Source organism: Columba livia, chromosome 2, assembly GCF_036013475.1.
Source record: "Columba livia isolate bColLiv1 breed racing homer chromosome 2, bColLiv1.pat.W.v2, whole genome shotgun sequence".
NCBI lineage: Eukaryota > Metazoa > Chordata > Aves > Columbiformes > Columbidae > Columba > Columba livia.
The window spans coordinates 636,459-649,583 of record NC_088603.1 but is presented as its reverse complement, the minus strand read 5'-3'; the positions used below and the strand labels follow the sequence as shown (position 1 = coordinate 649,583).

At 71.2% G+C, this 13,125-nt stretch overlaps 1 protein-coding gene across 5 annotated transcripts in view; it reads right to left on the bottom strand.

Moving 5' to 3' along the window:
• KCNH2 (potassium voltage-gated channel subfamily H member 2) overlaps window positions 1–11,131 on the bottom strand; it is a 30,088-nt gene extending 18,957 nt beyond the window's left edge. The window contains exons 1-5 of one of the 5 annotated variants that reach the window (XM_065054895.1): window positions 9,349–11,131; window positions 7,369–7,571; window positions 2,133–2,297; window positions 1,532–1,972; window positions 689–903 (exon numbers count right to left, since the gene is read on the bottom strand). In XM_065054895.1, the coding sequence (XP_064910967.1) occupies window positions 689–903; window positions 1,532–1,972; window positions 2,133–2,297; window positions 7,369–7,571; window positions 9,349–9,782 (1,458 nt within the window). In that variant the 5' untranslated portion in view covers window positions 9,783–11,131. Of the gene's footprint in view, window positions 1–688; window positions 904–1,531; window positions 1,973–2,132; window positions 2,298–3,355; window positions 3,499–7,340; window positions 7,572–8,424; window positions 9,101–9,348 lie in introns of those variants that run through there. The other 4 variants (XM_065054893.1, XM_065054899.1, XM_065054896.1 and 1 more) reach the window with 4 other exon arrangements.
• Between the last annotated feature and the right edge of the window lie 1,994 nt (window positions 11,132–13,125).

Sequence of the window (13,125 nt, the reverse complement as noted above, 5' to 3'; positions counted from 1 at the left end):
CACAGGGGGCACCGCGGCCAGGGCACCCCGGCCAATCCCCCCGAGGGGGTGATGGGGACATTCCCAATGCCAGAGGGTGGGGACAACAGCCACCTACATGGCCAGCGCCAGCACGCACCTCGCACTGTCCCGGTGTCCCCCTGGGCAGGGGACCCAGCTGGGCCCTCAGCTCTCTCCTGCAGCCCCCAGCACCTCACAGCCCCTCCCTGCGACCTCCAGCATCCTGCACGCTCCAGCATCGCACTGCGAGCTCCAGCATCCTGCACAATCCAGCACCATCACGGGAGCTCTGGAACCATCCTGCGAGCTCCAGCACCATCCTGTGAGCTCCAGCACCTCCTTGAATGCTCCAGCACCACCCTGCAAGCTCTGGAACCATCCTGGGAGCTTCAGCACAATGCCAAGAGCTCCAGCACCTTCCTGCAAACTACAGCACCATCCCGTATGCTCCAGAGTTGTCCTGCGAGCTCCAGGACCTCTCTGCATGCTCCAGCATTATCCTGCATGCTCCAGCATCATCCTACATGCTCCAGCATCATCCTGCACACTCAAAAACCTCCCTGCGAGCTCTGGCCAGCAGCTGCTGTGCAGAGCATCCTCTGGGCTCTGGCCATGCTCTGGCACCACCCAGTCACCTCCGGCACTTCCCGGACACCTCCATCGGCACAGCGGGCGCCCGCGGGCTCACCTGGGTGACCTTCTCGGTGACGTTGTGGGTGCGATCCTTCAGCTTGGTGGGGGCGATGATCTCCTTCTCCCCAGGCGGGGCGGCCAGGAAGGCGTCTGCCTTGAAGTCCACGAAGTTGAGGGTGATCTGGGGGATCTTGCTGATGGCCCGGTAGCGCATCAGGTCCGAGTCAGAGGTGGAGTTCAGCAGCGCATTCCGCACGTTGTTCATGGCCCCTGGGTGGGGGGACTGTCACCATGGGGGGCCATGGCACCACTGTCCCTGAGGGTGGGGGTCCCAGGGTGGGCGAGGGGAGTCCCGGGGTGGGGGGGCCCCCCCAGCTGGGTGCTGTAGGACCACAACCCAACAGCTTGCTATCAGTTACCTTAATGCCATTATTTCCCCCTTCTCTAATGAGCTTAATGGGATCGGGGGTTAACGAGGTAATTGCTGCCTGCCCCAGCGCTGCCAAGGGGATTGGGGGCTGCGGGATGGGGGGGAGTGAGACCTCAGACCCATGTTGTGTGGCTGCACAGGGGGTGCACACCAGTAAGCCGGCCAAACTGGGGCAGGAGGGGCTCGTTACCATGTGGGGGGCTTGATGCTATGCAGGGGGCTCAGGGCTGCCCCAGCCCACCCCACACCAGGCAAGGGGGGGCCCCACCAGGCGCCAGAGCCACTGGCAGCGTGGGCCATTACAGCGATGAGGAGCCTGACAGTGATGGGTGTCACCGCAGCCCCTGCCAGAGCCACTGCTGAGCCGCCAGCGGCCCTGGCCCTAACGAGCTGCCAGCGCTAATGACTTCGCCCCACGGCTGCCCGCTATGCCGAGGCGAGACGCCGCTTGTGCCGGCGGTGCCGTACCGGTGCTGGAGCCGCGGTGCATGCTGGCGCCAGTGCTGGCGTGGCGGTTGTGGCAGCGCTTGTCACCCTCGCCCTTCATGGTCTCAATGTCGTCGACGGAGGAGGCGCGGCGCACGCTGTGCAGGCTCTCTCGCGAGCGGCTGCGCGCCAGGCTGCAGTTGGAGAAGGCGGCATGCAGCGCCAGGCGGTCGGCGCGCGGCGACGAGTGGGTGACAGGCGGCTCGGGGGCACCGTCCCCCATCAGTGCCGCCTGGTCCTCGGGCTGGGTGCCCCCCGGGCAGCTGGGCTCCAGCGACGACGTGGCGTCCTCGGGGCCCGACTCGCTGCTCTGCTTGGAGAAGTCCACCACCACGGCGTCGGGCGGCTCCTGCGGCAGCGACTGCTTGCTGCCTGCCAGCGCCAGCAGCGCCGGCAGCTTCAGGCGGAAGGACTTGCTGCGCCCTGGCCGGAGGGAGGGACAGGGCTGGTGTCGGTGCCCGCAGCACCCTCTGCCCTCGCCACGTGCCGTGCTTTTGGCAGGGCACCTGCGGGAACCCAGTGCTGCACTCAGCGCTGCGGTGCTGGCACAAGGCTCCCCCCCACGCCACGGCGCCGGCCCTACCTGCGGGGAACCAGTTGGCGGGGGTGACCCAGTGGTTGGTGTCCTTGTCGGGGGAGCCCGGGCGCTCCGTCTCCATCACCACCTCGAAGTTCAGGATGAACATGATGACGGCCCCATCCTCATTCTTCACCGGCACCACGTCCACCAGGCACAGAAAGCAGCTGCCTGCAGGGCGGGGGGGTTCATCACTGGGGCAGCACAGCCCCCTTCCCCTGCTGGGCACCCCAATACCCCCTGCTCCTGTGGGGCAAGAACCTGCTGACTCAGCAGAGTGCCAGCCCCACTGCACCTGCACCATGTGGGAAACCGAGGCACGAGAGGCTGGGAAGGGCCCCGTTTCCCCAGCGTCCCCCAAAACACCACAGGGCTTATGCGGGGCGGGCGGGGGGCTGCGGGGTAGTGCGGGGGCAGCACCGTGGGCAGTCGGCATGCGGGCCGGGCTTAAGCCGCTCAGCCTCGTTAACAGCTGCAGTGTTAATCCTGCTGCCGCAGCTGGGAGCTCAGCTGGCCGGGGGGTGGCGGCAGCCCGGGGGGGCGCGGGGGCAACCTGGGGTAACCTCATCTGCGGGGGACGGGGCAGCACCCCGCACCCCCAGCACGCAGCCGCAGGGCTGCCCGGAGCCGGCGGCCCTCGCCGCGGGGGCTGCTGGGGGGGCCGGCGCAGCCCCCACCCCGCAGCATCCCCGGCCCCTCCTGCACCCGCTCCGCTGCAGTAGGACGCGGAATGCGGGGGGGACACAGGCGCGTGACGCCGGGGTGCTGCCTCATCCCCCCGGGCTCCCCCGACCGCGGCCCCCGCACGGCGTCCCCCCCGCTGGCGGCGGGCCCGGCAGCCTGTGCCGGGGAGCCCGGCCCGGCGGCGCCAGCTGGCACCGGCACCGGCCCCGGCCCCGCACGGGGAATCCCGACCCGCACGTGGGGCTGTGGGCAGGGGGCCAGCGGCGCAGGCGGCGTGCGGAGCGGCTCGGCACCGCACGGGCTGCAGCGGGGTCCCCCCCGGGCCGCCCACCGCGGGGGGATTAGCGGCACGGCCACATGGCCGCCCACGCACCGGCAGCTTTGCTTCATCCTCGCCCACCCGGCACCCGGCTCCCCCGGGGAAGCCTAATCCCCCCGCCCGCCCCGGGACGCCGGGACACGCGCCGGCCCCCCCGCCCACGGCTGCCCCGTCCCGCGGCGTGGGGCGGGGGCTGCGGCGGGACCCCCGCGCCGGGCACACGCACCTCACCTCGCTGCCGCGGGGCCGGGTCCCACGGCCCCCACCCCGCGCACCCCCCCGGAGCTGCAGGCGCCAGACCCCAGCCCCACGCGGGCTGGGGGGGCGCGGGGGGCGGGGACCCTGGCCCAGCCGTGGGCTCGGCCACCCAGGGTCGCAGCGAGGACCCTCCCGGCGCGTGGCCCCCCCCGGCCACCCCCCGCGCCCACCGCTGAGCTCAGGGGCTGCGGCCCTTGGCACCGCCGCCGCTGTGCCGGCTTTATGCCTAAATATGGCTGCGGGCAGCGGCCGCCGGCGCTGCGGGACGGCCACGCCACGCCAGGCCACGCCACGGGGTCCCGAGCCGGCCCCCGCGGCCGCCGGCCAGTCCCGGCCCCGGCCACCCCCCTCCGTGGGGAAACGGGGTGCGGGGCTCTGGGGGCGGGAGCCTTTAAGGGGATGCCCTGGTGGGGTGAAGGGCTGGGGGCACCCAAACACCGGACCTGCCGGGTGTCCAGTGCGTGGCCAGGGGAGAGGCAGGGGCTGCGCTGAGCCCCCTGCCCCCTCAGCATCCTCTGCCCCACAGCAACCCCCTGCACCCCCAACCCCTCCCAGCATCCTCCTGCCCCCCACAGCATCCCCCACCTCTGGCCGTGCGCCCCCCCCCGTTCCCTGCCCAGCCGGGACAGGCCCCGCGCCAGAGGCTGTACGAACCGGTTGTCCCCCACTTCCCCAGCAGCACTGGAGGCTCCTGCACCCCCCACAACGCCCCCGGACTCGAGGATCTCGGCCACGAGTGACAGGGACCGAATGTGCCCCCCGTTGCGGGACAGAGAGGGAGGGGTGGGGGGGCTGCACGGGGTCGGCGGGCGGCTGCTCCCTGCACCCCAAATTCACCCCCCACACCCACCCCCGCACCCCAAATCCACACAACCCCATCACCCCAAATGCACCCACACATCCCATCCCCGCCCCCCCGCGCCCAGCTTCGCTCGGGGCTGCACTGCTCCCCGCGACCGCCAGGGGGCAGCAGCGCGGGAGGCGCCCCACCCCCCGAACACCCCACCTGCACCCCCAAACTCTGCACCCCAGCACCCTGAACCCCAGCACCCTGCACGCCAGCACCCTGCACCCCATCACCCTGCACCACACCTGCACCACGCACTCCCACACTGTGCACCCCACCTGCACCCCCGCACCCTCCTCCGCACCGTGCACCCCACCTCGCGCACCCCGTCCCGCACCCTCTGCACCGCACCGGGCTCCCCACAGCCCAGCTCAGCCCCCCGCCCCCCCTCCCCTTTGCACAGCCCCCCACTCCAGTGCTGTGACCCCAGGCGGGCACAGGCACCCCCGGCACGTCACCGCTCCCCCCGCACACCCCGGGGATCCCCGTCCAGCGCCGTGTGGGGTCCCCGCAGGCCCCCCCGCCCGGGGACACCCCGTGCGGCGCTGGCAGCCGCAGCGAGGGCGCGACCTTGGCCCGGCAGCGCCGGCGGGACCCGATGTCCCGATGCCCCTCGCCGGCCCCCCCGGCCCGCGGAGCTGCCAGCGGCGTGGCCGGCTCGGGCGGGGGGGTCCCTGCGGCACGGGGGGGGCCGCACCGCGATGTGCTGGGGGCCCGATCCGGCGACTTCGCACCGGCTGCTGCAGCCCCGGGTGACCCCAAAGGCCACGGGGAGTCTGGGGCCACCCCCGCCCCAGCCGCGCTGCAGCCCAAGGCCACCCCTGCGGGACGCGGCTCCCCCGCGGCTGCCGCGACCTTCCGGCGTCCCCGGCAGCGCCAGCGCTGGGTAAACAACGTCGCGAAAACTAATGGCTGCAGCAGCGGCTGGCGGCGCGGCGGGGCCCGGCTCGGCTCGGCTCGGCTCGGCTCGGCTCGGCTCGGCCAGGCCCGGCCCGGCACGGCTCGGCTCGGCACGGCTCGGCCCGGCCCGGCTCGGCACCGCCGGCACCGCTCCCCCGGTCTGGGGGGCAGCCGAGGTGGGGGAGCGGGGTTCAGCACCGACGGGACGAGCGATGGGGGACGCGGTGGGAGCAGGAGGGTCCCCGCCCCACAGCGGCTGGGGGTCCGGGTGCTCGGGGTCCCTCGGCACCCTCAGCACGCCCCCAGCACATCTCCTCCCCAGAACCCCTCGCCCGCTCCTGCAGCGCAGGTGGACCCCCCCCCGTGTCGGCCCCGCGGTCTCAGGGGACACCAGCCCTTTGCATGCAGAGCTGTGCCCGAGGGGACAGGGGACACCCTGAAGGGACACCCTGAGGGGGCACCGCTGCAGCCCCGGCAGCGCCCGCGACAGTCCCCCGGCCAGCGGGCGGATCTGGGGGTACAGGACATCCCCTGGGGGTTCCCGCTGGCTCCAACACTGCCCCTCCTCATACGGCCCTGCCCCACACAGCCCTGCCCCACGGCCGAGGGCAGCGGGTCCCCATAGAGCCCCCCTCGGGCCCCCCCGCCCCGGGACGTCTCGGCCCCCACACGCACCCGCTGCTGCCGCCTATAAATATCCCATCGGAATCACCGCCCTCCCCGGGGCCGGGCTGGGCAGCACTGGCCCCCCCCGGCCCCCGCTGCCACGGCCCCGGGTGCCCCTGCCCCACGGGCAGGGGAAGCACCAGCCCCACACAGCCGGGGGCACCAGCACGGAGCTGCCCCCCCGGCCAGCCCAGGCAATGGGGGCAGAGCCAGGCCCGGGACCCCCAAATCCCCCACGGGATCCCAGGAAGGGCCGGGGCAGGAGCTGAGCCCCGTCCCCGGTTGCTGGCACACGCCAGGCGGTGAGTGGCAGGCCGGGCAATTAGCGCAGCCCTAACGAGGGCTCACCGAGCGCTGCCCACGCTGCCGGGAAGGAGCAGCCACGTGCCGCCTGTGCCCTGCCAGCCCCGGGCGCACGCACGGGTCCAAAGGCCACCAGCACCAGATGCGCCGCATGCTGCTGCAGCCTGGCTGTGCCAGGCACCGCAGTGCCTGGGCAGCACCGTGGAGCCAGTGCTGCTGCGCCAGGACGGGGCCAGGCAGGGACTCCCCCACGCTCCCCCCAGCCAGGCGCCCGGCACCCCATGCCCCAGAGCCCGGGTGGCACTGGGGACCGAAGCCGTGGCTCCACGTGGCGGCTGCCGGCAGAGCCGGCGCTGAGTCGGCAGCTGGGAACCAGCTTTGTTTACTCCACGCGCCGGAACCGAGGCCGGGTGCCGAGAGCCGGAGACAGCTGCCGCGAGAGCCGGGACACCTGGCGCAGGCACCGGTGGGGCCGTGGTGTGGGGCAGCCCCGGCACTACTGACACGGGGCTGCCAGTGCCAGCCTCCCGGGAACCGTGGGGCCCAGCACCTGCCTCCTGGCACAGGGACCCCCAGAGCAGCAGTGCTGGAGCAAGGCAGCGGGGCAGCACGGCCTCGGTGCCCCCCACACACACCCCTGCCAGGATGGTGGCACCGCGACGTCTGACACGGGCTCGAGCCCTGTGGCCCCATCAGCTCACTGTGGGGCTGGTCACATCCTGCCCAGCCGTGGGGGAGCCATGGGGCAGCCGGACCCATGGGACAGAGCAGGCTGAGCGGTGCCGGCAGGGCAGGAGCCCACCCAGGTCTTCCTTTGGGGCAGCGCGGTGCCCCCACGCCCCACATCACCCCCCATACTGCAATGCTGCACACTGCTCCCGCCCCACAGCCCCAGCACCACGGCACGTGGCTTTCCAGCACCCCAGCACCACCGCAGCAGCTGGGGATGGCTGCAGGCCCGCGGTGGTGCCAGTGGGGCAGGACAAACCCCCCATCACCAGGGCCAGACCTGCTGCCCCGGCACTGCCTCTCGGCACATGGGCACCAGCCACTGGTGCCAGGCTCCTGTCCATGCCGGCACCACGCACCACCCACAGTGCGGTGGGGCCTGGCACAGCTGATGGATGGGCACAGCGCAGCCGTTAACTCCGGGGTCTGCGTGCCCGTGATGGACGGCCGCCTTCACCCCCGTGCAAATAACCGTCAATCTCCGGCGACCGCGGCAGCGGGTCCCTACCGTCCTTGCGGTAGAAGCAGATCTCCACCTTGCGCTCCTCGGCGCCCAGCAGCGCCTGGGCGATCTGGGCGGCAGCGCCGCGCTGGGTGCGGGGCCCGTGGAGGAAGTCGCAGGTGCTGGGCTTCTGCATCACCTCCGCCCGCGAGTACCCGCACAGCTGGCAGAACCCGTCGTTGCAGTAGATCACGGCGCAGTTCTCCACGCGCGCGTTGGCGATGATGAACTTGCGGCCTGGCGGAGAGGGGAGGGTCAGCCCTGCGCTCCCCCTGCCCAGCACCCCACAGCGAGGCTTCGCTCCATCCATCCATCTGTCCGTCTGTCCATCCATCCATCCCTCCATCCATCCACCAACAGCTCTGGGCTCTCAGTGACCAAACACCCTCCAAGCCGCCCCACTTGCTCCCCAGGGAACCCTCCAAGCTGCCAGCACCACCACCATCACCACAGGGACCCTACCACCACCATCACCACAGGGACCCCACCGCCACCACAGGGACCCCACCACCACCACAGGGACCCCGGGGATCAGTGCCACATGCCAAGCCAGCCCTCCCCAAGGGACAATGTGGTCAGGGCAGCCTAGGCATATGGCCTGTCCCCTGGCATGGTGACGCCCCACAGCTCAGCCCCATGGGGTGGCATTGCCCCTGTGTCACTCTCGTCCCCGCTGAGGATGCTCTGGGCATGACCCCAGAAAGGCGCCATGGGCCCCCCGTCACAGGGAGAACAGTGTCTCCCCGTTAAACCTGCTGCCTGCCCACCCGCTGCTGGTGCCCACCGCGCCCGGTGCAGGGGGCTTGCAGGCCCAGGGTGGCCAGGACCCCCATCCAGCCCACAACAGCCGCAGCGCCAGAGCTGGCAGCAGAGACTCCATCACTGCTGGCACCCGAGTCCCCACGGGGACCAGGGGCACCCCACGGCCCCTCAACACCACTGCCTGGGGCCGGGGGCTCGCAGGGGCTGGTGAAGGTGGTGGCACTGCCCGGCTGTGCTTGTCACAGCACCCCACATGCACCCCCCTCCCCCCACACCCGACCAGCGCTGTCCCCGGTCCCCGTGACCCCCCCGCGCTGTCCCCACTCACTCTGCCCTTCGAACTTGCGGATGATGGTGTCCAGGAAGGTGTTCTGGGGGGCGACGTGCCCCCGCCGCACCGGCATGCTGCCGGGCCCATGGGGCAGCGCCGCCCGCGCCGCCGCGCTCCGCCGGGCCCGGGGGGGGCCCCGCGCCGCGGGGGGTCCCGCTGCCCTTGAGCCAAGGACGGCGCCGGCGGGGCGGCTCCGGCGGGGGGGGGCGCGGCGCAGCCCGGCCCCGGGGGCGGCGGGATGCGGGGTGGGCGCGCAGGGGTTAAGGCTGGGCCCTCCCCCGCTCGCTGCCCGGTGCCCGCTGCCCGCCGGGGCTGGAGCCCGGAGCCCGCCCGCCCGCTGCGGGTGCGGGTACCGGCGCGGTGCCGGTGGGGTGCCGGTGCGGATGCTGGTGCGGATGCCGGTGCCGATGCCCCCCCGCTCTACCCGCTCGGTGCGCGCCGCGGCGGGCGCAGCATCGGCCTTATTTAGTCAAGGAGCGGCTGGGGGGGATGGAGCCCCCGCCCCCGCCCCGCCCGGCAGGGGTCGGCGGGACTCGGCCGGGCTCGGCGGGGCTCGGCTGGGCCCGGCTCAGCGGGGCTGGGCTGGGCTCGGCCCGGCTCGGCGGGGCTCAGCCGGCGGTTCGGGCGCGGCGGGCGCTGCGTGTTGACAGCCGGGCCCGGGGCGGGGCGAGCGCGGCCGCAGCCAATGGCCGCGGGGTGGGGGGGGGACGCCTGAGGGGGCGAGCGCCCGGAGGAGCCCCTCTGGCACGCCCGGCCCGGAGGCACCGGCCGGCCCGACCCCCCGCCCCGGGTCTCTCCCGGCCCCCGCCTCCCCAGCTCCCCGCCCCCCCTACCGGCCTCCGGTGCCCCCGTCCCGCCTCGCATCCCGCCCAACTCCCTCCCCAGGTGCCCCTCACATCGCGCCTCCAGACCCCCCATCACCTCATTCCCCTGCGAGTGATCCCCCCCGCAGCGGTCCCAGCACCTGGCACCTGGTGCTGGTCCCAGTATTGGTCCTGGGCCACACTTCCAGTCCCGGTGCTGGTTCGCAGTTCCAGTCCTAGTCCCAGTGCTGAGTCCAGTTCTGATCCCAGTCCCCATGCTGCCCTGGTCTCAGCGCAGCTTCTGATCCCAGTAACCAGCCTGCTCCCAGTGCTGCTCCCAGTCCCAGTGCTGGGTTCAGGTGCTGGGTCCCAGTCCAGTTCTGGTCCAAGTGCTGCTCCCAGTCCCAGCCCAGGCTTGGATCCCAGTCTCGGCCTGGTGATGATCATGACTCCAGTCATGGTCCCAGTCCCAGTGCTGGATTCAGATGCTGGGTCCCAGTCCAGTTCCAGTCCCAGTGCTGGTCCCAGTTTCAGTCCTGTTACAGGTCCCATTCCTAGTCCCGGTCCAAATCCTGGTTCCAATGCCAGTCCCAGTCCTGGTGCTGTATCTCTGCTCTGGTGCTGGTCCAGTTCCAGTCCCAGTCCCAGCCCTGGTTGCAGTCCCAGTCCTACTGCTCGTCCCACTGTCGGTGCAAGTCCTGATCCCAGGTCTGCTACCAGTTCCAGTCCCAGTCCTAGTACTGGTCTCAATCATGGTGCTGGTCCCAATCCCAGTCTCAGTCCAATCTCAGACCCAGTCATGATGATGGTCCCGTGCTGGTCCCAGTCCCAGTCCCAGTTCAGATCCAGTCCCAGTTTGGTTTCAGTCCCAGTCCCACTCCAGTCCCAGTCCCACTCCAGTCCCAGACTTGTCCCAGTCCCATTCTCAGTTCAATCCTAGTCCCAGTTCTGTCCCAGTTCTAGTCTCAGTCCTGGTCCAGTCATAGTTCAAGTCCCAGTTAAATTCTAGTCTCAGTCCAGTTTTAGTCCAGTTCCCATCCCAGTTCCAGACCTGTCCCAGTCCCAGTCCCAGTCCCAGTCCCAGTCCCAGTCCCAGTCCCAGTCCAATCCATAAAATCACAGAATCATTTTGGTTGAAAGAGACCTTTAAGGTCATTGAATCCAACTGTTCCCCCACCCCAGCACTGCCCCATGTCCTGAGAACCTCATGTCCGTCTGTCCAGCCCTCCAGGGATGGTGACTCCAGCACTGCCCTGGGCAGCCTGTTCAATGCCCCACAGCCCTTTGGGGAAGAAATTGTTCCCAGATCCAACCTCAACCTCCCCTGGTGCAACTTGAGGTCGTTTCTTTGTGTCCCTGTCTCCCCTCAGCTCCTATTCTCCAGCTGAACCCCCCAGGTCCCTCAGCCACCCCATCACACTTGTGCTCCAGCCCCTCACCAGCTCCATTGCACTTCTACTCCCAGTTCCGTCCCCATCCCAGTACAGTCTCAGTCCCAGTTCCAGTCATAATTCCAGTCCAGGCCTAGTCTCAGTCCCAGTCCCAGCCCACTCTCAGTCCTAAATCAAACCCACTGCAATCCTAGCCCTGCACATCCCTGTTCCAGTCTGAGTTCTGGTCCTAGTCCCAGTCCCAGTCCCTGTCCCAATCCCAGTCCCAGTCTGTTCCAGTCCCAGCCCCTATCTCAGTGTAGTCCATTCCACTCCCACATCCAGTTCAATCCTAGTCCAAATCAAGTCCAGTCTAGTCCTAGTCCCAGTTCAATCCCTGTCCCAGTTCCAGCCCCAGACCATTCCAGTTCAGTCCCAGTTCAGTCCCAGTTCAGTCCCAGTCCGACCGCTCCGCTGGGCTCTGTCCCAGGTGCTGAAACAGCGGCGGACCCGGCCCGGACCCGCCACCGGGGCTGCGACCGCGGGACCCGGCCCCGCCCCGCCCGGCCCCGCCCCGCGTAGCCCCGCCCCGCGCAACCCCGCCCATAGCAACCGGCTCCGCCCATCGTGGCACAGCCCATCTTAGCCCCGCCCATCAGAACCGGTCCCGCCCTGCACATTGTAGCTCCGCCCAGCTAAACCCGGCCCCGCCCTGCATACCCCGGCCCCGCCCATTCCCGCCCCGCCCAGCCGGGCCCCGCCTAGGCGGCTGCAGGGGAGTCCCGCGGCTGTCGCGGGCGGGGGCCGAACCGTGGGGCGGGGTCTGCAGGCTGTGGGGCAGCGGGAGGCTGTGGGGCGGAGGGGAGTCTGTGTGGGGGGCTGAGCTGTGGGACAGGACAAGCTCTGACCCCCCCCAGCCCCTCCGCCTGTCCCAGGGCCGAGTCCCCGCCCCCCTGAATGAGCAGCCAGTCAGATGGGCGCTCTGTAATGACGGACGGGCGAGCCTCGCCCCCTGGGGGGGGCACGGAGCCGGGCGGAGCGGGGAAAACCCCGTCGGGCGGGACGGTCTAGGAACCCCCACTCCGGGGAGAGGTGACCGAGACCACCCGTCCTGCCGCCCCGCACCAAGCCCGTCCCCAGCCTGTGCCCCCCAGGGGTCCCTGGGGCGCCCCCTGCTGCTCTGCCCTTCCCCAGCGCCCATCACCCCCGGCCCCCCCGGCCCCGCTTCCCCCGGCTCAGGAAGGAACCGCCGCAGCCGGGACCGGGCGCGGTTTCCCGTCGGCTGCGGGGGCCGCGGGCCGTTCCCCCCGCCCCCCGGCGATCAGCAGCCGGTCCCCCAACCAGGGCCCCGGGGGACGCGCACCCACCTCCGCAATCACCCCCAGACAGGCCCCGCTCCCCCCGGGCATCTCGGCCCCCCCAGGGGCTGGATCACCACCTGCTCCCCCCGCACTCGGGCCCCCCCTCCCCCGGGATTCCCCGTGGGACCCCAGCCCTGCCGATAGCTCAGGTGACCCCCCCCATCCCACCCCATCACCCCAGAGTGCCCCTCTCGCCCGTGCCGCCTCCCTCACCCCGCTGGGGCGCAGCCCCGCCTCGGGGTGCCCGGCGGGGGTCCCTGGGGACCGGCCAGGCACATCAATAGCAGGAACTGGGCGGGGAGCGGCAGCCCCGCGGGGGGGCCGGGGGCTCGCTCCGGACATCCGTCCCACAGCCCGCGGGCGGGGGGAGCCCTGGGACCCCCCGGGGGGCACAGCGCCCCGTGGCCCCAAGGGACACACAGCCAGCAGGAGGGCCGGTAGGGGTGGGGGGCAGCTAGCACCAGGGGGACAGGGGGCGGCAGACTCCAACCCACAGCACCTTGACCCCCATTCTGCTCTGGCGTGCTATGGGGCTGGGGGCCAGGTGGACCCTTTGGTGGGGCAGCGTCTGGGGAAGGTGGGAGGGTCCCGTGGCCATGCTGGGGGTCCCTTGGCCATGCTGGGGGTCCTGTGGCCATGCTAGGGGACCTGTGGCTGTGCTGGGAGTCCCGTGGTCATTCTGGGGGTCTTATGGCCATGCTGGGGGTCCTGTGGCTGTGCCAGGCTCCTGTGGCCGTGCTGGGGGTCCTGTGGTCGTTCTGGGTGTTCTGTGGCTGTGCAGGAGGTGCTGTGGCTGTGCTGGCATCCCATGGCCCTGTTGCAGGTCCTGTGGCAGTACTGGGGGTTCCGTGGCTGTGCTGGGGGTCCTGCGGCCATTCTGGGAGTCTTTTGGCTGTGCTGGGGTTCTGTGGCCGTGCTGGGTGTCCCACGGCCATGGTGGGGGTCCATGGCCAGGGCCCTGTGGCTGTGAGTCTCTGCGTGCCACCCTGACACCGTCATCGCCACGTCCCCCCATCTGTGTGCTGGGGTGCAGGGAGCCCAGGGCGGTGCCGAAGCCCCCACCAGCCCCACGGCAGAGCCCCTGGTGCGGGCCAGGCCATGTGGCGGTGGGCGGCGTCGCGGTGGTGGGGGGTGCCCATTGTGCCGGGGCGGGGGCGCGCGTGG